Raw genomic sequence first — 27,460 nt, 5'->3', positions numbered from 1 at the left:
CTTTTTACTGATGTTTTAATATTTAAACTGATTTCCGTCATTCCTTGTCAAATTTGGTTTCGGTGTTGTACAATCTTCAGTGGTATCCTTCACTCATGAAGATACCGCAATTGCAAAATGAGGATCGGAAAGTTCGCCAGGTGAAAATTGTTGCTATCTCAAAGCCTCATTTTGGTTGCGCTACCCACTCTTTCGGAAAATCAACAAAGCAAATCAAAAATATATATATAAAAACTAATTATTTTATTATTAAAATGCTTTTACAAAAAAAAAAAAAAATAATAAACTATGAAATCTTGTAAGCTTAGCGCCCTTTTTGTAATGAAATTAAAGACCCTTACCGAAAGGAGCCTTCTTATTGACTGGCACATAAAAATCGCCATTAGCGCTTACAAAGTTTCGCGCAGAGGCCATGCGAACTGTTGAATAAGTTTTACCACAAGACTTTTGAATAGCCTTCTCCCAATTGCTACACTTCATCGATGGATAATTATTATTTGCAATTGCCTCAGCGAAGTAGATATACGCACGTTTATGAGCGCATGAACCGGCAATATCGATACCGCAACCTGGCTGACTCCTACCACCATTAGGATAGAAAGCACTCTTACCAATAGGTTGTGCAAAACCCAAAAGACCACCAGAAGTGTGAATTGTCTCAACATAGTAGGCATCATTTTGATTTAAACGTTCCGATGGTGTCTCATAACTAAACAAAGGTAAAGCGGGATCCAAACCAACAATTTGATTAATTTGACCGTGCAAAACATTCTTGCCGGCGTGACCAGCAATATGAGCACCCAAGCTATGACCAATCAAATGTAAAGTGTCGTAGCTCATACCACCATCTTTGTATAGGAAATCTATGAGATTGGCAACTTGTTTACCCACACCTGTGACCCGCAATTTGGAAGCAGCATAATTTAGTGATAAAGCCTTGTCACTCCAGTCTACGCAGAACACATTATAATCACCTCGTGACAAATAAGCATTACGTATCAAATTCATCATATCGGAGTCGCCATCCGATTGCCAACCATGAATAACAATTCGTGTGGGGTTATTTTTGTTGAAATTGGATGCGGTTAAGGATGCATCGTCTCCATTAATAATCATATTTGGCGTGGTTGGATTTTCGTTGGTGTATAAATGGAAATGTACTGTGGTAGCAGCACGTCCCATCACTTGTTTTGACATTTGCTCAGCTTCAGCTGAGGTCACCCATGCCATGGTGCCATCCAATTGTGGTACATACCAACCACCTTCACCCGATATTCTTTCCGGCACAGCTGGCATGGCCATAGCTATAAAAAAAATGAAAAAAAATTAAATTTATGTTTAAATTTTATTTTGCAGTGCGACTTTTATTTATATTGTAACGAATTTAGAGAGATTCCGCTTATTCCAACCCTTCTTCTAACGTTCGAATCGCTAATCTGTTGAATAAATAACTTCAATATTCAATAATGCAAAATGGTCTTTACTAGACTACTGTGAGAGTACTTCACAATAACTCTTACTTCACAACTAATTGTATTTTAAATCAAACTGCTTACTGACTACTCTGCTTTAGCTGCTTTTATACTCTCTGTTGCCCCGTTCACCCATTTCTCCTAAGGCCTAGTAACTTCGCGAACTTCATGCTTGGCTACCAGCCATCTACGTACATTTATATTTGTAGGTTATAGTCTCTCCCATAGCCATATGCGTGTGTATATGTGAGTACTACTTCGGCTGATGGTGAGTATCTCTCTGCTGCCTTGTATGTACATGTGTAAATGATGATTGATTTGTTTACGCACATACAAGTGGCTTCTTAGTATCGGATTAGAGATGCTAGTATCACTTAGTGATGTGAATATTCGTCACAATATCTATTTTGCTTGACCTTTGAGTCTATTACTGTATGTGGAGGCTTCTAATGAATTTAATACCTCTTCAGGCTTTTTACGCCATACCACTAAGGGACTAAGAGTCACGCCACCTAGGTGACTTGCCAGAGCGATACATTCGAAGAGAATGCGAACCGGTGTTTCATCCTCTAGCTCATAAAAGCGAGAGATTTGTGTATCGTATAGATTTAACTTACTTAGGTGATAACGTAACCCGGTGAGAGTCCGTAGATCCTCTTTGCTTATATAAATGAGTTTTGCTGAACCCTCTCGCGCTGGTAGTATAAACAATTTGGCCTGCTTTTGAAACGGAGCAATATATCCAGTCTTCTGAACTGTTTTGTTTCGCAGTTAATTCTGGTTTCCGTAGTGCATACCATCCTGCTAAGCACCCTGCTGTCTGCTTGCTTATTACCTTCATATCCCTTCACTCCCAGATCATTTAGGACTCCAATGCATTCATTCACTAGCCTATAAGTAATTGTGTAAGAATGCAAAGCATGTAAGGCTGGCTGGCTGTCGTCACATAATACGGATACTCCTTGAGGATAAGCCTCTTCGCAGACATTCTCTATCGGAAACTTCTATTGCATTGATTTCTGTCTGAAAACAGGTGGGGTAGCATACCAAATGGATCGATTTCTTGAAGTTTGCCCTATAGACGCCTGCTTCTGTATTTCCCACATCGAATTATGATCCATCCATGAACCAGACCTCTGAGTCAAGATCAGTATATGTATTCCCTATTTCCTAAAGGGTTCTGTCCAAAATAGACATCTCAAAATTCCGTGAGACTCTGAGCGTTAGGGCCATTGCATCACGTAGTTGTAATACGGGATTTCCTATGAATTTTCCCATTACTTTCATATGGCCTGTCGTGTTTCCGCTCTTAAGCTCAGAGATATTTTGAAGCCTTAGTGCAGCAAATGTTGCCTCTTTCTCTACTAGAATAAGGAAGTGCAGGCGAAGAAAGCGCTTGTTGCGTTGTTTAATGTAGCATTTAGATGAGCATTCCATGTGCGTGTTCTATCCCACGTAACCCCTAGGTATTTTGCTATCACTGAAAATCGGACTTTGGTACCACCCAGGCATGGTTCTAACATTAAGAGTTTTATTTCTATAATGCACAGGGCTTGTTGCATGCGATTGGATATTGTTTCCTCGTGCATCCGTGTGATGCAATTTACTAAGTCATCTGTATATCCAAGTGTGTCAAATCCATTGGATTTCAGTAATTGAAGGGGATCATTTATTGCTGGGGTCCACAAGAGAGGAGATAATACACCCCCTTGAGGGCATCTCCTACTGGCCACAGTTCACTCAGTTGTCCCTTCTAGCTCAAGACTGATTTTTCTCCTCTTTAGTATGTACATTAGACTGGGTCGAAAAAAAAAAAGTTGCCAGTGTGCGCCCCTAAATTTGAAGATTATGTTTAGAGGGTTTCGGAAAAATTTTTTTTAATTTTTTTGATCCTTCGAAATACAGCCGAAAAAGTTTTTTGGTTATAACTTGGTTATTTGACGTCCGATTTTTAAAATTGATATGTCATTATTTTGGCTTTGAGAAGCTTCACATTTCAGTTTAATGTCCTTTTAAGCTATGAAGTCGTTTTCACATGATTAGGTCAGCTAACAAAATTATAATAAGAATCAGGTAAAATAACAGTTGCAATAAATATTGAAAGTGCTATAACTTCTTTGTTTATTATTTTAGTAATATGGTTTCAAAGCAAAATTTTCTTGAATTTTTAAGTACTTTCGTTTGGCAAGGAAAAAAATTTTGTTAGCTGACCTAATCATGTGAAAACGACTTCATAGCTTAAAAGGACATTAAGCGGAAATGTGAAGCTTCTCAAGGCCAAAATAATGACATATCAATTTTAAAAATCGGACGTCAAATAACCAAGTTACAACGAAAACACATTTTCGGTTGTATTTCGAAGGATCAAAAAAAATTAAAAAAATTATTCCGAAACCCTCTCAACATAATCTTCAAATTTAGGGGCGGACATTACCAACTTTTTTTTTTTTTGTATGGGGACCAACCCAGTCTAATGTACATCAGCCAGGTAATGATCATTACGCTTATATATATGCCAATCAAAGTAGTTTTCAATAAAAGCACCGATGGCTATATTTTTAGACTCTAAATCTTTTGTAAATTTTTTCCGTGAGGCTATGTATAGATTATGAACATTACAATTGCATTACAGCTACATTACAGTAACATTACCATTACATTACAACTGCATTCGAGCACTTTGAAACGGGCACAAAAATACAATTCTGTTACATAAGAGATGCACAGACTTTGCATTACAATTACATTACATTTATAATTCCTTATTATTATTTTTTCATTTTTGTACTGCAAAGCAAATGATTCCGTTTTTGTTTTATTTATTGTAATATATTTTAAACTAATGCTGTTTTCAAAGACCGTAAGGTCTTTACATAGACTAGAGAGACAAAATTTTCAACCAAATCGTTCCCGAGATGGTTGGGCTAGTGCTTGTTACCGGAACGTACCGGATCTTCGGGAAGTGTCTTTATCGCTACAACAACAACAACAAAATTTTCAACAATTCGGCTAAGAAATCAATGGGTTGCACTTCACTTGCAATATTAAATTACTTGTAATGCAATTTAAATAATTTTTTTTTCTGAAATTTGTTGAATGAAAAAATATAAACAATACATTTGCAGCAGCTCATTACTTTTCACTATTCCATGTAATTAGTAATTGTAATCTAATTACTAAATTATGCATACCTGTAGCAACCACAATTAGCAATCTGAGCACCACTTTCATGACTGTGTTAATCAAATTGGCAATTACCAATACAATCCGTTTGTAAATTTCGATGATTTTTATACAAGAAAAATGCAATAACCCAGTTAATAATTTTTTTTCTTTTAACGGACCCGTGTGTCTTTGAGCCATGCAATATATTTTTCTATAATACGTGATCAATGTTTGATAAGATATCTCAGTAAAATAAATAAACCGCTAATCCGGCTGTTACTTAAAATCAATATACCATTACTTTCTTATCATACATTAACGCAACTTTGATCGTTGAGATATCAGCGAATGGTCGTAAAACTCATAGAAACATTCGATTTAATAAATTGGTCTATAGGTCATTAATTCATTCAACATCATCCGATTGCACAGTGGTCGGTTCCATAGGCCAAAAATTAAAAAATCAAATTGATAAGTTTGTCACCAAATGTGTCCTTAGTATATCTTATTAGAACAGCCTTTTAGGTATATTTGTTTTTGTTGTATTCGAACTGCACTCTTTAAGAACAGCTTCAAAAGTGAGGTTATGATATTAGTTGGCAGTGTGAGCAAGTAAAAAATAAAGTGCAAGTTTAAGTTATTTAAAAATACATAAAATAGAATTTTATTGAAATAAATAAAAATGAATATTGAAGTCAAAGGTATTTACTTCATTTTGAAATAATTTTAGTGTCTTTAGCTTGTTGTTGTTTTTTTTTGTTATTTCAAATTTCACCAGTGCCTTTATTAGTGTTTATTTGCACAAATATTTCAATTTCAGCTATAACTTTAGTTGGGTTCCTCACCGATCCTCACGTTAAGACGAGCAATTCTTGTATATTTGTATAGCCGAACGATCTCGGGAACGGCTCAACCGATCTAAATGAAATTTGGCAAAGATATAATGTATCACCTTCTAAGACTTTCTACCCAGGTGTTGCCACTCAGAACGTTTCACAAGATTGCCACCTAATCGAAATTAAAAAAAAATTGCATGAGATATGCCGATATGGGTATCAAGCGAAAGGAATTTCACTCCGCATTACAATAGGGACATTTTTGGTTAGGGTTGCCATTTAGGCTTGTCACCTATTCGAAATTAAAAAAAAATTGCTTGAGATATGCCGATATGGGTAGCAAACGAAAGGTATTTCACTCCGCATTACAATAGGGACATTTTTGAATAGGGTTGCCACCTATTCGAAATTTAAAAAAAATTGCATGAGATATGCCGATATGGGTATCAAAGTTATTTCACTCCGCATTTCAGCAGGGACATTTTTGAGTAGGATCGCCACCTATTCGAAATTAAAACAAGTAAGGAAGCCTAAGTTCGGGTGTAACCGAACATTACATACTCAGTTGAGAGCTTTGGAGACAAAAAGAGGGAAAATCGCCATGTAGGAAAGTGAACCTAGGGTAACCCTGGAATGTGTTTGTATGACATGGATATCAAATGGAAGGTATTAAAAAGTATTTTAAAAGGGAGTGGGCCATAGTTCGAAAGGTGGACCAGGGGTGACTCTAGAATGTTTGTACGTTATGGGCATCAAATGAAAGGTGGTAATGAGTATTTTAAAAGGGAGTGGGCCTTAGTTCCATAGGTGGAAGCGTTTTCGAGATATCGCCATAAAGATGGACCAGGGGTGACTCTAGAATTTATTTGTTCGATATGGGTATCAAATGAAAGGTGTTAATGAGTATTTCAAAAGGGAGTGGGCCTTAGTTCTATAGGTGGACGGCTTTTCGAGATATTGCCATAAAGGTGGACCAGGGGTGACTCTAGAATGTGTTTATACGATATGGGTATCAAATGAAAGGTGTTAATGAGTATTTTAAAAGGGAGTGATCCTTAGTTCCATAGGTGGACCCCGTTTCGAGACTTCGCCATAAAGGTGGACCAAGGGTGACTCTAGAATGTGTTTGTACGATATGGGTATCAAATGAAAAGTGTTAATGAGTATTTTAAAAGGGAGTGGGCCTTAGTTCTATGGGTGGACGCCTTTTCGAGATATCGCCATAAATGTGGACCAGGGGTGACTCTAGAATGTGTTTGTACGATATGGGTATCAAATTAAAGGTATTAATGAGGGTTTTAAAAGGGGTGATGGTAGTTGTATATGTGAAGGCGTTTTCGAGATATCGATCAAAATGTGGACCAGGGTGACCCAGAACATCATCTGTCGGGTACCGCTAATTTATTTGTATATGTAATACCACGAACAGTATCCCTGCCGAGATTCCAAGGGCTTTTGATTTCGCCTTACAGAACTTTTTCATTTTCTTCTACTTAATATGGTAGGTGTCACACCCATTTTACAAAGTTTTTTCTAAAGTTATTTTTTGCGTCAATAAACTAATCAAATTACCATGTGTTTACGTGGACTAAGTTTACTAAAGATATGTATATCGGTTTTTGCTCAAGTTATCGTGTTAACGGCCGAGGGGAAGGACAGACGGACGACTGTGTAAAAAACTGGGCGTGGCTTGAACCGATTTCGCCCATTTTCACAGAAAATAGTTACCGTCATAGAGTCTATGCCCCTACCAAATTTCAGAAGGATTGGTAAATTTTTGTTCGACTTATGGCATTAAAAGTATTCTAGACAAATTAAATGAAAAAGGGCGGAGCCACCCCCATTTTGAAATTTTCTTTTATTTTTGTATTTTCTTGCACCATATAATTACTGTAGTTGAATTTTAACATAAATTACTTATATACTGTAAAGATATTAACTTTTTTTTTTAATTTGACTTTAAAAAAAATTTTTTTTTGTAAAGTGGGCGTGGTCGTTCTCCGATTTTGCTAATTTTTATTATGCATACATATAGTAATAGGAGTAATGTTCCTGCCAAATTTCATCATGATATCTTCAACGACTGCCAAATTACAGCTTGCAAAACTTCTAAATTACTTTCTTTTAAAAGTGGGCGGTGTCACGCCCATTGTCCAAAACTTTACTAATTTTCTATTCTGCGCCATAAGTTCAACTCACCTAGCAAGTTTCATCGCTTTATCCATCTTTGGTAATGAATTATCGTACTTTTTCGATTTTTCGAAATTTTCGATATCGAAAAAGTGGGCGTGGTTATAGTCCGATATCGTTCATTTTAAATAGCGATCTGAGATGAGTGCCCAGGAACTTACATACCAAATTTCATCAAGATACCTCAAAATTTACTCAAGTTATCGTGTTAACGGACAGACGGACGGACGGACGGACGGATATGGCTCAATCAATTTTTTTTTCGATACTGATGATTTTGATATATGGAAGTCTATATCTATCTCTATTCCTTTATGCCTGTACAACCAACCGTTATGTGAGCTCTGCTCAACTGAGTATAAAAAAATTGCATAAGATATGGCGATATGGGTATCAAACGAAAGATATTTCACTCCGCATTACAATAGAGACATTTTCGAGTAGAGTTGCCATTTAGGGTTGGGGTAGTTAAACGAAATAGTACTCTACTTACTCATATTCTATTAAAGCTTTAAATGGGAACATTAAAGTTAAAAATCTTACACATGATTCGACTTAATTTTCTTAATTTTACACACGCTAATAAAATTGAAATGCAATATCAAGGCACCGTGGCAAATTCTAGCAAAATATATTTAAATGCATATTTTTGGCAAATATGAAATGAATAATTGCAATTTCTCACAGATTACTATTAGAAAGATTTCTCACCATAGCACAAAGATATCTCACCATGGTAATTTGCTACCGTTGAACACTGGAGGCATATGTTAAATTTGAAAACGACATCTAACCATTTGACTACTTACCAACAGATGGCGCTTAGGGAAGTAAGCTGACATTTAGCTAAACTAACTGATAGTTGTCATTCGTGAAATTTACAAGTTTTCGGAATGTAAAGTGTATAACTAAAAAAATGTTTGAAATTAATAATTCGGCGCATGGAGATACTCGAGAAACGTTGCCAGCACAACGAAACGTTGCCGAGCAAAGCTCGGTCGCCCAGGTACTATCTTATTATTAGTCATAATTTTAAGATTCTAAAGTGTTGATATCAGCTGCCACTTTCTGCCCCTAACTATGTTTTGCGACAGTTTTCTGATAGCGTCACCCTGATAAATTATTATCGTATGTTATATGTGCTCACATGTAACATACGACATTATTTTTTCCAGTCGGTGATATGCAAATGTAAAACTTTGTGTGTGTTTGTTGTTTTGTTATTGTTATATATGCAAGATCTTTTAATAACTTTAATTTCTTTATTTAATCCTATTAAACATTGTATTTGCGATAGAAACATCTTACCCCTTTTGCCCCCACATCTACTTACTTTTTGTATGCATGCGGTGAAAGTGGTTGGTTGTGGGTCGGTATGAAGGTATCACCCGCACCAATTTTATTGAAAAAATAATTCTCAAATATTTGTAAAGCCGTGACCAGAGTTTCACGTTGATATCTCTACCGGAAGTATTTTTGGCCACCAACTCCATTTAAGACAGACGACTGTGGATTGGGGGCCTCAAGGGTAATAAGTGACGATATACTCTAATCTTAACAGGTACATAGATGCGATTTTTGTCGGAAGGAAATGTTCGAGAGCGAATCTATGCAAGGTGACGGCAAAGCTATTTCAACACAGTTCGCCATACAGAAAAATTACATCTTACTATGCTAAGGCGTTCCCACTGCGAGTAAGAGGTCGTAGAATATCCCCGCCGTAGGTATACCGTTCGTAAGAGGCAAGAAAAATTCTGAGTGGTGATAACTCGAAAGGGAGCATTGTGGGCACTTGCATGGCTTGCGCAGCCATTATACAGGTCCGATCTCTTGACCTTGTGATTAGCTGCCAAGTGGGAAATTCACGGTACGCTGTGGTTTCTCGCATGTTGGCTTTTTCCTTAGGCTAGGTCAGTTTGAACTGGCAGGTCCATGAGAACCTCGCATAGACTGAATGAGTCCGTAGTGTCACCAGAAGTTTGTTTTAACAACCAAACTGAAAAACCCTATCAAAAACCAGAACCTATGTTATAAAAAAGCTCCGTCCTCTTAGCAAATACTAGAAGCTTTCAAAGACCTATGCCACCTATGCCGTCACTCATAATAGCTGGAGTCCTAGCCTGGCAAGTGCAGGGCACGAGCACCAAACGTGGTCGATCGTTTCTCCTCCAACCAGTACTTCCAGCATCTGCTATCACTGACCAAGCCTAATTTAAAGGCATGTGTCGCCTGAATGCAGTGTCCCCAGAGTACCCGTCATAAGTCTACAGTCGTTTCTTTTTAATGATCTGTGGTAACCTAATGTTGTAAGACCTACGCATAATCTTCGACACTATAGCGACGACTTTCCCGCTTGTCGATCAACTACACCTCTCGGCTTCTCTTAATATCGCCCAATTTAATTGGGACATTTAAGGAGCAGGGATGCGCACTTTTAAGCTAGTTCATCCGCTTTCTCATACCCGTCTATTCCCATATGCTCTGTGAACCAATATAGATATATGCTTCTCCCTGTCTCGATTCTTATGCGAGATTATTGCCTTAATTGCTGCTTGGATGTCAATATAAAAGTATAGTAGTATGGCCATATAATCCGCCACGAGGCACTGAGCCTCGTCGCAGTTGTTAACGCTATGTTCTTTGCCACCAGGTCTGCAGGTGGAATGTGTATAATGGCATACAATGCAGCCGTGGCGGCTCTTTTCAGGGCTCCTGTAATGCTAGCTACATACCTAATTTTTTGAGATGGTTCTTTTTTGTGTAGCTTTCCACCAAACAATGACTCCATAGTAAAGGATAGGCTATACAATCGCTCTAAAACCTTAATGAGAGAGAGAGGGCATAAACCCCACGTACATGCCAGCATTCTTTTACATGCATAAAGTCCCGTCGAGGCCTTCTACGCCCTCTCCTCCACGTTGAGGTTCCACGATAACTTACTATCTAGAATGATTCCTAGATATTTGTGCAAGGTTTCTCACGGTAATTCTCAGGTAACCCCTACTAGTAAACAATACCATATCCGTCTTCTTTGCATTCGCTGTCAACCCTACATTAGATGCCCAGGTATGTATATCCCGAAGGTACCGATACATCAATGAGCCAACCGTTGGAAGACACTTTCCACGACATCCGCGTAAGCCATAAGTTTGACGGGTCCAGTAAATAAGACCATCCATGATCGGCCGTTTAGAGACATTGTTGAAACCCCCGGCAATGTCCAAGATGACTCCTAAGGCAGACCCCTTATATTCCCGGGCTTTCTATATTTTATTATGACCCTTGGTAGTGCAGTGTCTACCGTGTTGTGGAGAGCAGTTTTTCATCCGCATTTGACTTTATGTACATATCTATCAGCCTCTCTTTGAGCAGCAATGATGTTAAGCTAGCTCTGACTGCTCTTATCCAACTTTGGTCGAAAAGCTATATGAACAGTCCTCTAAGAGTGCGGTATATGACTCAGTCTTATGCACCCACCGAATATTATTTTAAGCCATTCCACGACTTCTGTGCTTGAAATTTGTGTCATGACCGGGACTTAGAGAAAGTCTTCACCGCCCATTCGGTCTTGGTATCGGCCTCTCTTCGGCCTGCAAGTTTCACGCTTGTAGATCCTCAACAGATCTCTATAGTCGTCCCAGCACGCTACTCTTTCTGCGGCCTTTGCCAGCTATAACATTTCTTTTGCATGTCTTCTAAGAAGACTCAGGTCATTGCATAGTCGGAGAAGTATGGTCTAGCAAGAACCATCAAATCTTACCTTGATATATCACGTTCAGAGCTCAATGTAATATTAAGTACATACATATGTAGACACACTTCCCCTGTTGGCTTGCAGGACAAAATCGAAACTCGCCTCTTTCATTCGCATCTCCACCACCCCACGCATTGTGGTGCGCATTTGCATCCAAGTCTATGACGAACTGCCCTTTGCGTCCTTCCTCTTGTACTCCATCGGTGTTGCCTCCGCATTATAGGCCATATAGCAGGATGCCAGGATAACGGCCTGTTTATTCTTCTGATCGACGGCCACCACTACGATGTCCTCATTCGATAGCGCGTAGTAAACGGCAAATCCGTGCGCGTTGAGTCCAGCAACATTTCCTCCCGATGAGAGCCATGGCTTCTGAATCAACGCGACGTCAAGCGCATCCTTCCCAAGGGTTAGTAGGAGTTCGTGTAAGATTGTAATGTGTAAGCTCGCAGCACCATTGTGCTCTTTTTCTCTGACGAACATCTTCGTCGTAACTTCTACGTCCTTAGCTTGTCTTTTTGGCTTAAGGCTTTCGAGGCACTTAGTCGGGCGAAAAAATCACGATGCGTTCTGGTACGTCGAAGCTGCTGTGACAGTGGCGAGTTGTTCGCAAAGTCTTATTACTTCGTGTGTCGATGTTTCTAACAATATGTCGCAAGCTGTAAAACTCACATAATCCATTGTCTTAAAAGCAAGTTAAGTATGAGCCAAAAACAAAAAAACTTAAAATACAAACCAAAATTTTGCCGACAATCAAGATGAGCGTCGGCAATTGTGCAATGCGCGCTTCGCGGTGCAACATCAAACACTTCCATTCTAATAGGTGTATATGTGCATATGTAGGTACATATGTATGTATGAATATTAGACTGGGTCGATTTATTAACCGATATCGCGCCATCGATTTTTCGATAGGATTTGGGCTCAGGAAAAAAAGTTCCACTACGCATAACCAAAAAAATAATTTTCGAGCCTGCGAAATTAAATTTTTTTTTACTTTTTTTCGTCTTTTATTTTTAAGGGTTTCTTCATGACCTACTAAAAAGATTTTCATTTGATTTTAAAATTTGCATGGTTCGGACGGGCTATACATATGAAATTTTTTTAGTAGGTCATGAAAAATACCTTAAAAATAAAAGGCGAAAAAAGTCAAAAAAATTAAATTTCGCAGGCTCGAAAATTATTTTTTTGGGTATGCGTAGTGGAATTTTCTTCCTGAACCCAAATCCTATCGAAAAATCGATGGCGCGATATCGGTTAATAAATCGACCCAGTCTAATGTATATACTAGAACACAAAAAAAGTCGTCAGTATCTATTTTATTGGCTTGTGCTATACTTGCTTTGTATTGTCACTTAAAAAAATATATATAAATATCCTTAAGACTAGAGCTTATATAAATAGATTTAAGAGTGTTTGTGTTGAGTATAAATGTACATCTACTTATTTGCGCATACAAACATAATTATGCGCTACCCCCGCCACGCCCCGCGCATCATATGTAGCATAAAGTACTTATAATATTTGTATGTATGTATGTATTTATATATTTACAGCAGCAGTCAAATATTTGTTAATTGGTTTCTTTTTTTTTTTGTTACATATTTTCCTTGTATGAGTGTTTGTATGTGTGTAAGTGTATGTTTGTTTGTTTGTGTGCATGATTGCATGTATGTATTTAACGTTATCGTTTTCAATTTTTTTTTGAAATTTTTTTTGCATTTTGTTTCCTTTTACTTGTCACTACATTCCGTTGTGCCATTTGAGGTTTCATCTTCTGTGGTTGTATCGCCTCCCGATTGAAAACCAGTCTTGTTGTCAGTGTCAGTTAAATTGTTCGAATCGGAGCACCTTGTGCAGACTCCCTGCAATAGTGTTACGTACACCTTGCCGCAGCGTACACATTCATCTTGTGGATCACCTGAAAAGTTAAGAATGGAAATTAATGCTGGTGCTCTAGAAGTGCGCCGCAATCAAGCACACAGCCACACACACACACATACGCGCGCATGCACAGGTGCTCAAGTTGAAATTGTTGATGTTGTATGTGTGCTCATATGTGCATTGTGGTGGTATATGTTGTTGTAATGGAAAAAATGTGGTAGTTCAACTTACCTTCATGTGTTTTCATATGAGCTCGTAAATTGCACGCTAATGCGAACTTCTTGTTGCACAATTCACAACCATGGGGCTTATTGCCTGCAATGTCAATGTAAAAACAAGAAATTATTATGATATTTTTTTTCTTTATCTATATTTATTGTAAATATTATTTTAATTTTCTAGTAAGCTTGCTTATCTAAGTAATCTAGTTATATATATATCTACAAATACATACAGACATGCACCTAAATTAATAATAATAAATCTTATTAATGGCAATAAGCGTTATCTACAATATGTAAATTGTTTTTGCAAAAGCAAATTTTAACATATTAGAATATCAAGTTCGGGTGGGACTGAGACTTGCACCAAGTAATTTAGGGTGGAGTGGTAGAAAAAACGTTCTCTCAGAATGTTTACAAAGAGGTTTCTCCTCGAGTACTATCCTCATCTAGAGCGCGCTCTTACAATATCCTACAACAAAGCTACCTCGATCAGCATCCAAAAGCAGAAGCCTCCGCCTTGATAGAGCGGTGAAGTAAGAGCTTTAAGATCAAAATTACGTAAGCTATGCAACGAATTTTTCATAACGAAGATATGGCAACCATACAATGAGGCATTCAAGAAATACAAGAATACCAAGTCCTGATAACCAAATCAGAGTCTTAGCAATCGTTCTGCACCTCGATTAACAACAGCCGTGATTCATGTAGGCTTAGCAAGATTCTGTGCAAGGTACATCACAACGATCACTTCGTGAGAGGAGAGGATGGCTGTGAACGGAATCTGCCGAGGAATCACTCAACATCCTCTTGAACACTAATTTTCCAAACTGCGGTAGCCTCATAACTGACCGAGGTTAGGTTAGGTTAGATTGAACTGGCCGGTGCATGAGGACCTCACATAGACTGAATAAGTCCGTAGTGTTACCAGAAGTTTGTTTTAACGACCAAACTGAAAACCCCTATCAAAAACCAGGACCTATGTTATAAAATAACTCCGTCCTCTTGGTAAATACTAGAAGCTTCCTAGGACTTAAGCCACTTGCTGCTTCTAGATCTGACAGCTGTATCACTCCTAATAGCTGGAGTCTTAGCCTGGCAAGCGCAGGGCACGAGCACAGAAGTGCTCGATCGTTTCCTCCTCCAGCCCGCACTTCCTACATCTGCTATCACTGACCAAGCCTAATTTAAAGGCATGTGACGCCAGAAGGCAGTGTCCAGTCAGCGTACCCTTCATGAGTCTACAGTCCTCTTTTTAATTATAGATGCAACTTTGTTGGTCTAAGGTTGTAGGACCTACGCATAATCTTCGACACTTTACAGCCCTGCGCTTGAACCCTTTCCCGCTTGGTCGATTATGAGCACCTCTCGCCTTCGCCCAATCTAATTGGACGTCCACGGAGCAAGCTTCAAGGGATGCGCCCTCTTTAGCTAGTTCATCCGCTTTTTCATTCCCATCTATTCCCATATGCCCTGGGACCTAATATAGATGTATGCTTCTCCCTGTGCCGATTCTCTCCAGGGACTGCTTACACTCTAACACGCATTTAGATGCTGTGCTATGCGAGATTATTGCCTTAATTGCTGCTTGACTGTCAACCGAGGTATGCGGAGTCCTCTGCTTCCTTTGCACAGGTTGTTGAACTCGCACACTAACAGGGAAAAAATAAGTTTCGCTTTTAACAGCTTCTCTCCCAACAAATCACCTGGCGCTAACGTATCACTTCGGTGATGCCCCATAAACTCGGTGAGCCTATTAGTTTCTGGCTGAAGGAGAAGGGTTAAAGTAATTTTCTTACCCAAAGCAGGCATAACATCACATTAATACGCTAAAGACTACAGACCAATTACCCTTACCTCCTCCACGCTGAAGGTTCTGGAAAGCCTCTTAAATATTCACATTAGGTCGGTCCTAAATGAACTCAAGCAGAAGGTGTGTATTTACTCAGGGCAACGCTCATGGCGCTTAAATCATCCAACACTTCTTCTAAGGTCATCAGCAGTTGCAAGATGTCGCTTCAAGCCGCATCTAACTTCGTAAACATAACTGTTATATGGGTAACTGGCCACAAAAATATCGAGGGCAATGAAAAGGCAGACGTGCTTGCAAAAGCAAAGGCGCTGCTGGGGGTAGCGGAGTGATCAAGATGTATCATCCACTTATGTACATCAATCAAAAGAAATATATATAGCAGATTCAAGGAGTTAGCAGTCTCCAACTGGTGCTCCTCGGACACCTGCAAGATAACCAAGCAAACCGGCATGCCGAGAGAATAGGAATCCATTTTAACAGCATTCGCAGGAGCTGCGACGAAGGGGCAGCAAAGAAACAGTCACGCACTACCTGTGTAAGTAGCAAACTTTACTATGGGCAGTTATATACTGCCCGAAGTTAAGAAAGTAGCTAAATGCATCGATTGGTTCCAGGACAAATGTGCATGAAAATGGCGTCCCGTGCGCTACTTGTGGTCGGCTCTTTGGGGTACGGGCGGCACAGCTACTAACTAATTAGTATCCTCATTATATTAGTCTTGAAGTCGTACACAAATACTTTTAAGCTAGTGAACGAATGCATTGGAGTCCGAAACGATCTTGGAGCCAAAAACAAGGTTTTGTTAGAATGGGTTCCCTTGTATTAAAGATATGAAGGTAATGCGTGGGCTCAAACGCCGGTTGCATTGCCTCGAGACCTAATAATGATAACGAGCCTGACCCGCGCGCATCTTGCGCAACCAACATAAAGGTCTCTCATCAAATATCAACATAAATCAGCTGTTATATTAACTTGCAGCTTGCGCTGTCATCTAGGGTATAATAGCAACTACCGTCAATCAATTAAAATTTACATCCTGCGCTGCAATCTAGCGTACAATAGAAACTGCCGGTAATGCAGTGCAAATATTCACAATAGTGCTACAGTACAAATAGATTACTTTGTGTGCTCACAATCGTTTATTTTTAACAAATTATTTTAATAAAATATAGCTAAACAAAAGCACTACGACCAAAATTGCCCAAAGGTCGCTAATAGCCCGAATCTCCATCTTTACAACCAAAACTTTATTTATAGGTTTGTATTCAAAATAAGAGCGAGAAAGGGACCCTAGCTAAGCGTGGGGCAGTTGAGGGCGAGCAGTTTAGTGTGAGTTATAAGGGAGTAATTTGATGTGCTTGTAGGCGTATGAGTCGTGGCACAGTGGATGACGTACCCGACTCACACGTTTGGGGTTGCGGGTTCAAAGCCCACTGCAAGTAAGCATTTTTTAAATTTATTATCTTTTTTATTTTTATAAATTACTATTTTAATGGACTATATGTTATTTTACTTTGTTTATGGTGTATATAAAATACGGAACGATGCAAAGCATCGGTACACCTTATTTATGATATCTTTATTTTAATGTATTTGTTTGTTATTTTTAAATTTATTTAGAGAGAGGTCACTATGTACCTGTTACACCTTGTATTTATTCATTGGGGGCGAGCACTGTGGGCTCCAAGGTATTGGCTGCGGGATGAGCCACCTTGTTTTGCTTTGAAAAACCCCTATTACACCCTGTATTTATTCATTGGGGGCGAGCACTGGGGGCTCCAAGGTATTGGCTGCGGGATGAGCCACCTTGTTTTGCTTTGAAAAACCCCTTGTATTTATTCATTGGGGGCGGGCACTGGGGGCTCTGAGGTTTCGCTCTAATAAGCCACCTCATCTTCTATTTGAAGAACCTCTTGTATTTATTCATTGGGGGCGAGCACTGGGGGCTCTGGGGTTTCGCTCTAATGAGCCACCTCATCTTCTATTTGAAAAACCTCTTGTATTTATTCATTGTGGGCGAGCACTGGGGGCTCTGAGGTTTCGCTCTAATGAGCCACCTCATCTTCTATTTGAAGAACCCTTAAAAAAATGTGATATGGAGGCGAGCACTGGGCTCTGAGGTATAGGCACCCCATCTTCTACTCGAAGAACCTCAATTTTAAATTAAAAACTAAAACTATATCTTTAGAATATTTCACTAACAAGTTGAGAATTACAAGCACACTCAATGGCTAATGAAACAAACGAAAGAAAAAAGTCATAGTTTAAGTCGCTTAAACAGACCCGTATATAAAAACAGCAATTAGAAATAATATATATGATACACAGCAGTTTTGAGATTTATCTGAAAAATTTAAGAAGTCTTTGCGAGAGGGCGTGTTAAAGTCCTTCAAAGCGTTCCTGAAGAAGAAATTCAGCTTCTTCCGAACTTAGACTTACTTTTCTGTTATAAATTTTTTAAAATTATATTTAGTTCTTTGCAAAAAACGAATGTGAAAAAACAGGCAAAATTTCCTTACATAGTTATGCGCACGCGCGTAAAAATATTACTATTGCAGGTACACTAATTATTCAATGTAAATATGTAAAAAAAATATTATTTTAATTTCACTAGACTCAATTGTTTGTGTTTGAGTAGATATGTGGGCATACTGGTACTTGACAGCATATAACTGTGATTTATATTTTTGTACTCATTACTTTATCTGCTTCCATGTGCATATGTATGTGCATTAGACAGTTTCAAAAAAATAAAATTGTCTGCTTTTTTTATTAAAAAAAATTCAAGTTCAAAATACTTAACTAAAGATATGTTTATGTTTTTAGAAATATTTCCTGATTTTCCAAATTATTTTGGAACTTTTGTTTATATTTTTTTTTAACTATTTTTGTTGTTATATCGGCCTACTGCTTTTTATTTATTTATTTGTAATACTTTTGTTTATTCTTGCTTTGGTGAGTTACAACAACTTGTTTAGTAAAAAAAACTTTTCTTTCAAAAACTTAAAAATTTAAAATCGATAAATGTAATTTTTTGAAAACATTTTTCTAGTTTGATACTTTGCGTGCAAGTGTTTGTTCCTTTTAAGTTACTATTTAAGAAAATTGCTATTTTTTTTAACCTAAGTGCATATATTAATTTTCAAACTAATATTTAAAACACAAAAGGCATGAGCACTAAGTACTCGTTAAGTTCGTTGTGTAAACATACAGATAGATGTACGTCTAGGTAACTAATTTTTTTTAAGTTATTTGAAGCTCGGTTGAAGTTAAACGCAGTTGTTATTAGCTGTGTTTTTTTCTTATATCTATATACATTTGCACTTAAACTTTATATGGACTGCGAAGTGCGTAACTTTATCTACACTTCTGAAATTGCTGTGCCGAAAATTTGTACTCCTAAATGTCAATACGCATTATATTCAGATGCTACTGAAATGCTCTATGTTTTACCTCTACAAATGGTGTGGTCCACTATTCACCGCAACCGATTCAGCTTTAGGTTATACACTATGGCCAACAGAGGAGGTGCGTGTCTCTGCTATTCGGTACAACCCGTTCTGTAGCTAGTTATTTAACCATTTCCGCTAGATGGGTCATCTAAACATTATCAAAGTGATGATAAGCGTTTTTTACCCGCAAATATAGATGTATATACATGTAAAAAAATACGGCTATTTTTTTATTATCGGTTTATTATTGATAGCGAATTATTATCGTCGAGTTTTCGACTTTTTCGACAGTTTGATAACAATTTACTATCAGCTTGTAATCGTCTTCTTGTTGGTTTTTATCAGCTGGTTATCGATGGGTTACGCAAGTGTCGTCGATTTTATATTTAAGTTTTATAGGTACTTTTTTCATAACATTCGTCGTTAGCTAATCGATAAAATTGCGATAAAAAATTGGTAACACTCCGATAGGAAATCGTTAACTTTTCGATAACAAATCCATAAATTTTTGATAGCAAAATGGATAACTTTTCTTTAACACGCTGATAACAAATTGGCATCCTTTTGATAACATATCGATAACTTTTTTGTGAGTATCTGATAACTTTTTGAGCTTTTCGATAACATTTGATAACATATCGGTACATTTTCGCAATATTTCAATAGCAGACCCATAACTCCTCGATTGAAAACCGATTTTTTTAAATTAAATACAATTTTATTTTATTTCTTCTTATTTAAATTTTTTTATTTTCTTTTACTTTACTTTAGTCCGCTTTATTTTATTTTTTTAATTAAATTTTTTATTCTATTTTTTTGTTTTTTACTTTTGTATTTTCTTAAGTAATTTTATTTATTTTATTTTATCTCATTTTATCTTATTTTGTTAAATTAAATTTTTTTTAATTTATCTTTTTTTAATTCACTTTATTCTATTTTATTTTATTTTTTTAATTCACTTTATTTATTTTGTTTTTGATTTAATCATATATGTTTAATTTTTTTCTTATTAATTTTATTTTTTTTTAATTTAATTTAATTAAATTTTTTTAAATTGATTTTATTCTATTTTATTTTATGGATTCCATTTTTTTAATTTAATTTTATTTTTTTTATCCAATTTTGATTTATTAATTTTATTCAATTGTATTTTATTTTATCTTCATTTAATTTAGTTTCATTTTTTTTAATCACTATGTTATTTATTTAATTAAATATAATTTTTATTTTTACATTATTAAACAGATTTTATTCTATTTTATTTTATTTTGTTTATTTAATTTTACTTTATTTTTTTGTTAATTTATTCATTTAATTCTTTTAAGTTCATTTTATTTATTTAAATTTTTTAATTTAATTTTATTTTATCTTATTTTATTTTTTTTTGTAATTTTATGTTTTTTTGATTCTTTTCATTCCATTTTATTCATTTAAATTTAATTTAATTTTATTTTATTTTTTAGTTCATTTTAAACTGATTTAAAATTGCAGCATTTTTTCAATTTAATAACGTTTTTCTTTGTTTTATTTTATTTATTTTATTTTGTTTTATTATACTTTTTTCTTCGTTTGCAAATTATTATTTCATATAAATCTAACCAAATCATGTATAAAGATGTTTCAACCAACAAAACCCTAAAAAGAACAAGTAAGGAAGGCTAAGTTCGGGTGTAACCGAACATTACATACTCAGCTGCCAAATTACAGCGTGCAAAACTTTTAAATTACCTTCTTTTAAAAGTGGGGGGTGCCATGCCCACTGTCTTCTAATCTGCGTCATAAGGTCAACCCACCTACCAAGTTTCAACGCTTTATCCGTCTTTGGTAATGAATTATCGCACTTTTTCGGTTTTTCGAAATTTTCGATATCGAAAAAGTGCGCGTGGTTATAGTCCGATTTCGTTCATTTTAAATAGCGATCTGAGATGAGTGCCCAGGAACTTACATATCACATTTCTTTAAGATACCTCAAAACTTACTCAAGTTATCATGTTTACGGACAGACGGACGGACCGGCGGATATGGCTAAATGATGTTCTTTTTTCGCCCAGATCATTTTGATATATAGAAGTCTATATCTATGTATCTCGATTAGTTTATGCCGTTACGGGGTACCGTTATGCGAACAATTAATATACTCTGTGAGCTCTGCTCAGCTGAGTATAAATATATTACAACTTTAAACTGAATGCCTAACCACATGCTATGTTTTTGTAAACACTTTGTGTAACAGTAATAAAAATCACGTATTTACGCATATTTGCCATTTGCACGAAGATATGTATACAACAGTGTATACATCTCTTCATGCACTTGAATGCATACAAATTATGTAGAAACTTAGAAACTTTATATCTAGGTAACGTGTTTGCCTTGAGTTGCTGTGTGATTTTGCTCATATCAACTCGTAACACGTACCTTGTTCCCACAGTACACTACAGTGTAGTGACTCTCTCTCTCCCTCTCTGGTATACCATACAATATACCAGTACCTCCACGTCTACGCTTACACATTCCGTAATACTTCATACACACTATACCAATACCACAAACGTAAGCCTGAATTTACGCTGTAAATAAATTCCCTATTTGGCATACCACTTACAAAAGCTACGCTGACACCAACACTTACGCGGACTTTACACCTTACGCTTACAATCAGGATTTCACATCAGAAATTTACACATCAAAAATTAAATTGTTTTCCACCATGGTCTAATATAAATATGCACATATTTATAAAAGAAAACAAATTTAAGCTGATTGAGTACATGCTTATAGGTACTTGTAACTTATTTACATACATACTTATAAGTAGCAGTAATCGAATTGTTGCTATTGAAATATTGATTCATGATATATTTTATAGTTTTATATGAAATATATACATGTATCTTGTACGAAAACTACTTTCTTGAATATGGTCTATATATTTCAAGTTTTATATACATACAAATATACATACAAACATACATACATATGTGTGTACCTAAATATATGTAGATTTAAATTTCAATTTAAATATATATATTTTTATATTTGTTTATATGAATATATATAACAAAATTTATGTATTACTAACCTGTATGCAGAAAAAGATGATTTTTGAGATTGGTCTGTTTCGAGAAACCGCGGAAGCAAATGTTACACTTAAATGGCCACGAGCCACTATGCACATACATATGTGATTTTAAGTCGCCGGGCGTTGGAAATGACTTCGAACATAAATTACATTTATGTGGTTTCTCCTGCAATGAAAAAATGTCAATACATTTATTAGTGATTTTTTTTTAATTATTTTCAATTACGATTCTACGACCTATGCTCCCATTTTTTTTATCAACAAAGTTAAATTGTCAGTTTCGAACTTTGAAAGCCCATATTTCGGTGGCCGAAGTTAGTACTAAATATTTTTACATATAGCTCAAACTCTTAAAAAATAGGCTTGCTTTACCTTATTTTCTTATAGTTATAAATTGAATAAGTTATAAGTTTATATGGCAGGTAGAAATATAATTTTTCGAAGATATAATTTCGAATCCGTATAACATCTGTGTATACACTTGCAAAAAAAAATAGTGTGACGAATATTAGCATCACTAAGCTGTTAGTAAATAATCACGCAACAACAAAAACATGGAGCAGCCACTCTTATGAACGTGTACACATTAAAGCGAGCCACACTGGTGTACATGAACACATACTTAAATCATAATTTATACACATACATAGAAGGTGACGAAGAGATATCTCACACACACACATGTAGTCATCAGCCGAAGTAGTTAAGCACACAAACACACGCATATGACTATGAGAAACGCATAAACTACAAATATACATGTATTTCCCTGGTAACCAAGCAGGAGATTCTAGAAGCTGAAACGTCTAGACCTTTGGAGAAATATGCGAGGCAACAGACTTCGAAAAAAGTGAGAAAGAAGTCTTTTGCTTATGGCTGAATCTCTTAAAAAATGGGCTTGCTCTAGACTAAATTACAGTTTATATTGTGACGAATATTCACATCACTAAGTGATAATCCGATACTAAGCAGCCACCTGTATGTACGTAAAGAAATCAATAATCATTTACACATGTACTTACAAGGCAGCAGAGAGATACTCACCATCAGTCGAAGTAGTACTCACATATACACACGCATTTGGCTATGCGAGAGACTATAAACTACAAATATACATGTACATATATGGCTGGTAACCAAGCACGAAGTTCGCGAAGTTACTAGACCTTAGGAGAAATGGGTGGACGAGGCAATAGAGAGTATAAAAGTAGAGTAGTCAGAATCAGTTTGATTTAAACACGCTATCAATTGCGAAGTGAAGTATAATTGTACTACTCCCAACGTAGTCTAATAAAGACCATTTTGCAATACAGAATATTGGAGTGATTTATTCAACAGTTTATCGATTCGAACGTTAGCAGAAGGTTTCAAATAAGCGGAATTTCCCGAAATTCGTTACAGTATGATAGGTAGGAATATAATTTTTCGCAGATGTAGCTTCAAACACGCATAACACTTCCGTAAGCACTATGATGAGCTTCGGCACTTGCCTACACAACGTTTGATGCAGATTAGCATAAGAAGCCCTTAGCCGTAAACACACAGGATCGGGAAACACCTTCGCTAGATCGGGACCATTGAACCCCGTTTTCAATATACACCATCCAACCCTTGCAGTAGAAGAAAGAAGACTACCAAGGAAGATTCACATTTATTTATGAATATAGAACAGTGGTGCACAACGCCGGCAGATTTTCGAATATAAACGCAACTTGTTTTTGTGGTAGTATGTGTTTTCATGGATAATGTTTGAGTATAGAGTTCATGCATGAGATGTTTACTGCTTAAAATAAAAGCTAAAGCTGATTGACTGCTTGCTCTACTGAATCTCTGTCGCTACGCTCACACGACATGTCGGTGAACGTCGGAAAGGTTTCCGAAGCTCAACGAAACTCTCCTACGCATCTCTGATATAGAAGAAGAATATGGATATACATATGTATAATCTAAGCATAACAAGTAAGCAAGTCTAAGTTCGGGTGAAACCGAACATTACATACCCATACCCAGCTGTACATTTGAAATGCTGTTGTTGTTTGTTTTGTGTGCTTAATAGTGTTACAAGGCTGCGCATTAATTCATATACATATGGTTCTATTCCAACTAATTTTTCTTCGAGTTATGGCTCCCGACACATAGAAAATTGCTTAGTCATAAAAAGGGGGTGCCAGCTCATTTTTTTAAATTTGAAGGCTTTCCTATTTGTTGTTATAAATCCACTTGGGAAATGAAATACCATTGATATAAAGCCCTTTTTTGCAAAGATATAGTTTATTTTATTCGTCCCCGACCCTTTTAAAAATCGTTTATATAAAAGTGGGCGTGGTCCTTAACCGATTTCGTTAATTTTTCTTCAAAGCATTCCTTATAGTAAAGGCAATCTCTCTGCCGAATTTTGTTACGATATGTTTAACGATTTTTGATTAATAACAGTGGTCAACATTGATTTTGGTGCAGCTCTACTTGTAACCAAATTTGGTAGTATGATAAAAACTGTATACTTGCTTTTTTAATGCTACTTACAATTGTCTAGATAGGGTCAAGAACCAATTTTTAAGAGGTTAAGGCATGTATGGCCCCATAACTTTGTTTCTGTTTATTCTATCAACACAGTTTTGATGTCGTTGAAAAGAGTACATTTCGCCGCTGCTATATAATATATCTTCATAAACCTCAGAGAAATTGCAAAAATAATGTGAAAAATTCAATTTTTTGTTAAATTTTTTTCATTCTTAATCACGGTTTTCTCGAATAATTTGTCAACCAGTGCACATGTAAATTATTTTAAAACAATCTCCTATTAATTCTGTTTTCAAAGACATATAACTTTTTTATATACGCGTAGACCTTCCTAATATATTATATTTTAGTAAATTTTTACTGAGAAAAAAGCAGTTTTTTATTATTTATTTTATAATTAACTTTTTATTTACATAAAAACTTTCGTTTACGTGATTTTCGTGAATGAGGTATGGCAAGACAATCACGTTGCATTCCCCAGCAGTAGTCAGCCATCATATGCTGATCCCATCGGCCTTGGTACCTCTCTTCCATAGTTTTTAGGTCCTGGTGAAACCGTTCGCCTTGTTCTTCGCTATAGGAACCAAGATTCTCCGGAAACTGCTCAAGGTGGCTGTGTATATAATGCACTTTGATGGACATGTTACATCCTAAGTTTTTGTAATTCTCTAGCATGTTGTTAACAATATCAGAGAAGTTACTTGACTTGTGATTTCCCAGAAAGTTTTTAGTAACTTCAACAAATGAATTCCACGCAAGCAGTTCCAAACTGGTCATTGAATTTGAAAAATCAGTATCTTTTATCATTTTGGGCCATCAAAACTATTCGCTTTTATTTTTTCTATGTAAAGAAATCATTGTCCATTTTTATCTAACGGCTTCACAAATTGTTTCATTAGACCCAGTTTAATGTGTAAGGGTGGCAAAATAATTGAATCTCTTGTAACTAAAAGTGGGTTTATCACATTCTGCTTTCTCATTTCCAACATCTCACGTACAGGCCAGTCCATTTGTGTCCAGTGTTGGTGCTTGGCACGACTAGCCCACTGGCAATAAAAACATGGGTATTTGGTGTATCCACTTTGTTGTCCTAACAAAAAGTTAACCATCTTTAGATCTACACAAATACTCCAATTGTGTTCGTTATACTTGATTTTGTCTAAAACAAGTGCAATATTTTGATATTCTTCCTTTAATTTAATTGAATGAGCAATGGGAATTGAACCATATTGGTTGCCATTGTGTAAAAGAACACACTTAAGGCTTCGTTTAGAGCTGTCTATGAAGAGACGCCATTCATTTGGGTGATATTCTGAAAGACCCATTCTGAGAAGGAGGCCTTCCACATCTGAACAAAAAACTATATCATTTTCCGAATTAAAAAATGGCAGCAAGTCTTGCTCTCTTGTACGGTAGAGAGTCACTTTCGTACCTGTAGCCAACAAGTTTATTTCTTTTAATCTAGAAGCCAACACTTCTGCAGATTCCTTAGATAATTCAAGATCCCTTATTAGATCGTTTAATTCTACTTGGGTAAAAGTTGTTGGCTCAGTATACGCTATTTCTTCGATATCACTATAGCTAGACACTTCACTATTCGATGATTCACGGGTAGAATAAAATGTTGGAACAGGTGCTTCCTCTGAATGTGGTAAAGGTCTCTTAGCGGATTGAACGTTTGGATATCTCATTTTTTTAACATTAACACCACGCAAATCGACACAGCAGAAGTAACAGTCATCGAAGTGATTTGTTTGTTCTCTCCATTGCATAGGCACCCCGAATCTCATATGGCTTCTTTTACCATTGATCCTCTGTCTCAAGTGTTCACAACACATTTTGCAAACTATTCGAGGTATCCACGGCTTGTTTTTGTCTACAACTTGTAATTTAAAGTACAAAAAATAAGAACTTTTTGTAAAATCTGTTATACTTTTCCTGAATTTTTGGACTGTGTATTCCCTACAAATGTAGCAAAACACATTTGGGTCATTGACACAACTACCTCGTGATGAAGATATGATATTGAATTTTTTTTACTTATTTATAGAAAGGCACTAACACTTGAAACCGCGCTCCCGAAAGTACTAATTAGAGAAAATTTAAAAAATAAAGGGGAAGGAAACAATTTTTATAAAATAAAAATTTTTTCACAGTAGAAATGTACTAAAGTAGAAAATCACAGGAAGATCTATGCGGATATAAAAAAGTTAAATGTCTTTGAAAACAGAATTAATACGAGATTGTTTTAAAATAATTTACATATGCACGGGTTGACAAATTATTCGAGACAACCGTGACTAAAAATGAAAAAATTTAACAAAAAATTGAATTTTTCGCATTATTTTGGCAATTTCTATGACATTTGTGAAGACATATTAACAACTTGTATACTGATAGAAGCGGCGAAATGTACTCTTTTCAACGACATCTGTGTTGATAGAATAAACAGAAACAAAGTTATGGGGCCATACATGCCTTAACCTCTTAAAAAGGGGTTCTTGACTCTATCTAGAAAACTGTACGTAGCATTAAAAAAGTAAGTATACAGTTTTTATCAGGGTACCGAGTACTACCAAATTTGGTTACAAGTAGAGCTCCACCAAACCAAAACTCTTATTTTGTTGACCTGTGTAATATTTGTAAAATTGATTTTATCACAAGTGGATGCCACGCCCATTTAAAAAAAAAATTATTTTTATCAAGAATCTCAATATCAGCCCACACGTCAAATTTCAACATTCTATGTGTATTATTTACTAAATAATCAGTTGTTTTGTGTTTTCCAAAATATTATATATACAAAAAGTGGGCGTGGTTATCATCCGATTTCGCTCATTTTCAGTACCAATCTATTCTGGGATAAGCTCGTGTACCAAATTTTGTTAACGGACAGACGGACGGACGGACATGGCTCTATCAAATTTTTTTTTCGATACTGATGATTTTGATATATGGAAGTCTATATCTATCTCGATTCCTTTATACCTGTACAACCAACCGTTATCCAATCAAAGTTATAATACCCTGTGTACAAGTACAGCTGGGTATAAAAAGGTATCTAATAGTAT

General features: G+C 36.2%; 2 protein-coding genes across 4 annotated transcripts in view; both read right to left on the bottom strand.

Annotated features, from left to right (window-relative positions):
- Positions 1 to 224: 224 nt before the first annotated feature.
- On the bottom strand, positions 225 to 4,818 carry LOC137242033 (phospholipase A1 VesT1.02-like). Its single transcript, XM_067769394.1, has 2 exons — positions 4,664 to 4,818; positions 225 to 1,304 (listed from the first exon to the last, which is right to left on the bottom strand). The coding sequence occupies exons 1-2, from the start codon at positions 4,701 to 4,703 to the stop codon at positions 328 to 330; spliced, it is 1,017 nt and encodes a 338-aa protein (XP_067625495.1). The 5' UTR covers positions 4,704 to 4,818; the 3' UTR covers positions 225 to 327.
- Positions 4,819 to 12,723: 7,905 nt separating this feature from the next.
- Positions 12,724 to 27,460, bottom strand: part of LOC137239433 (zinc finger protein 782-like) — a 123,684-nt gene continuing 108,947 nt past the window's right edge. For all 3 annotated transcript variants that reach the window (XM_067764739.1, XM_067764737.1, XM_067764738.1), the window contains 3 exons: positions 21,870 to 22,035; positions 13,533 to 13,616; positions 12,724 to 13,338 (listed from right to left, as the gene is read on the bottom strand). In XM_067764739.1, the coding sequence (XP_067620840.1) occupies positions 13,151 to 13,338; positions 13,533 to 13,616; positions 21,870 to 22,035 (438 nt within the window). In that variant the 3' untranslated portion in view covers positions 12,724 to 13,150. The remainder of the gene's footprint in view (positions 13,339 to 13,532; positions 13,617 to 21,869; positions 22,036 to 27,460) is intronic.

The sequence above is a fragment of the Eurosta solidaginis genome, chromosome 2 (genome assembly GCF_040869045.1).
Source record: "Eurosta solidaginis isolate ZX-2024a chromosome 2, ASM4086904v1, whole genome shotgun sequence".
Taxonomy (NCBI): Eukaryota; Metazoa; Arthropoda; class Insecta; order Diptera; family Tephritidae; genus Eurosta; species Eurosta solidaginis.
Note: the sequence above shows the minus strand (reverse complement) of the source record. Positions and strands in the feature narration are given on the sequence as shown.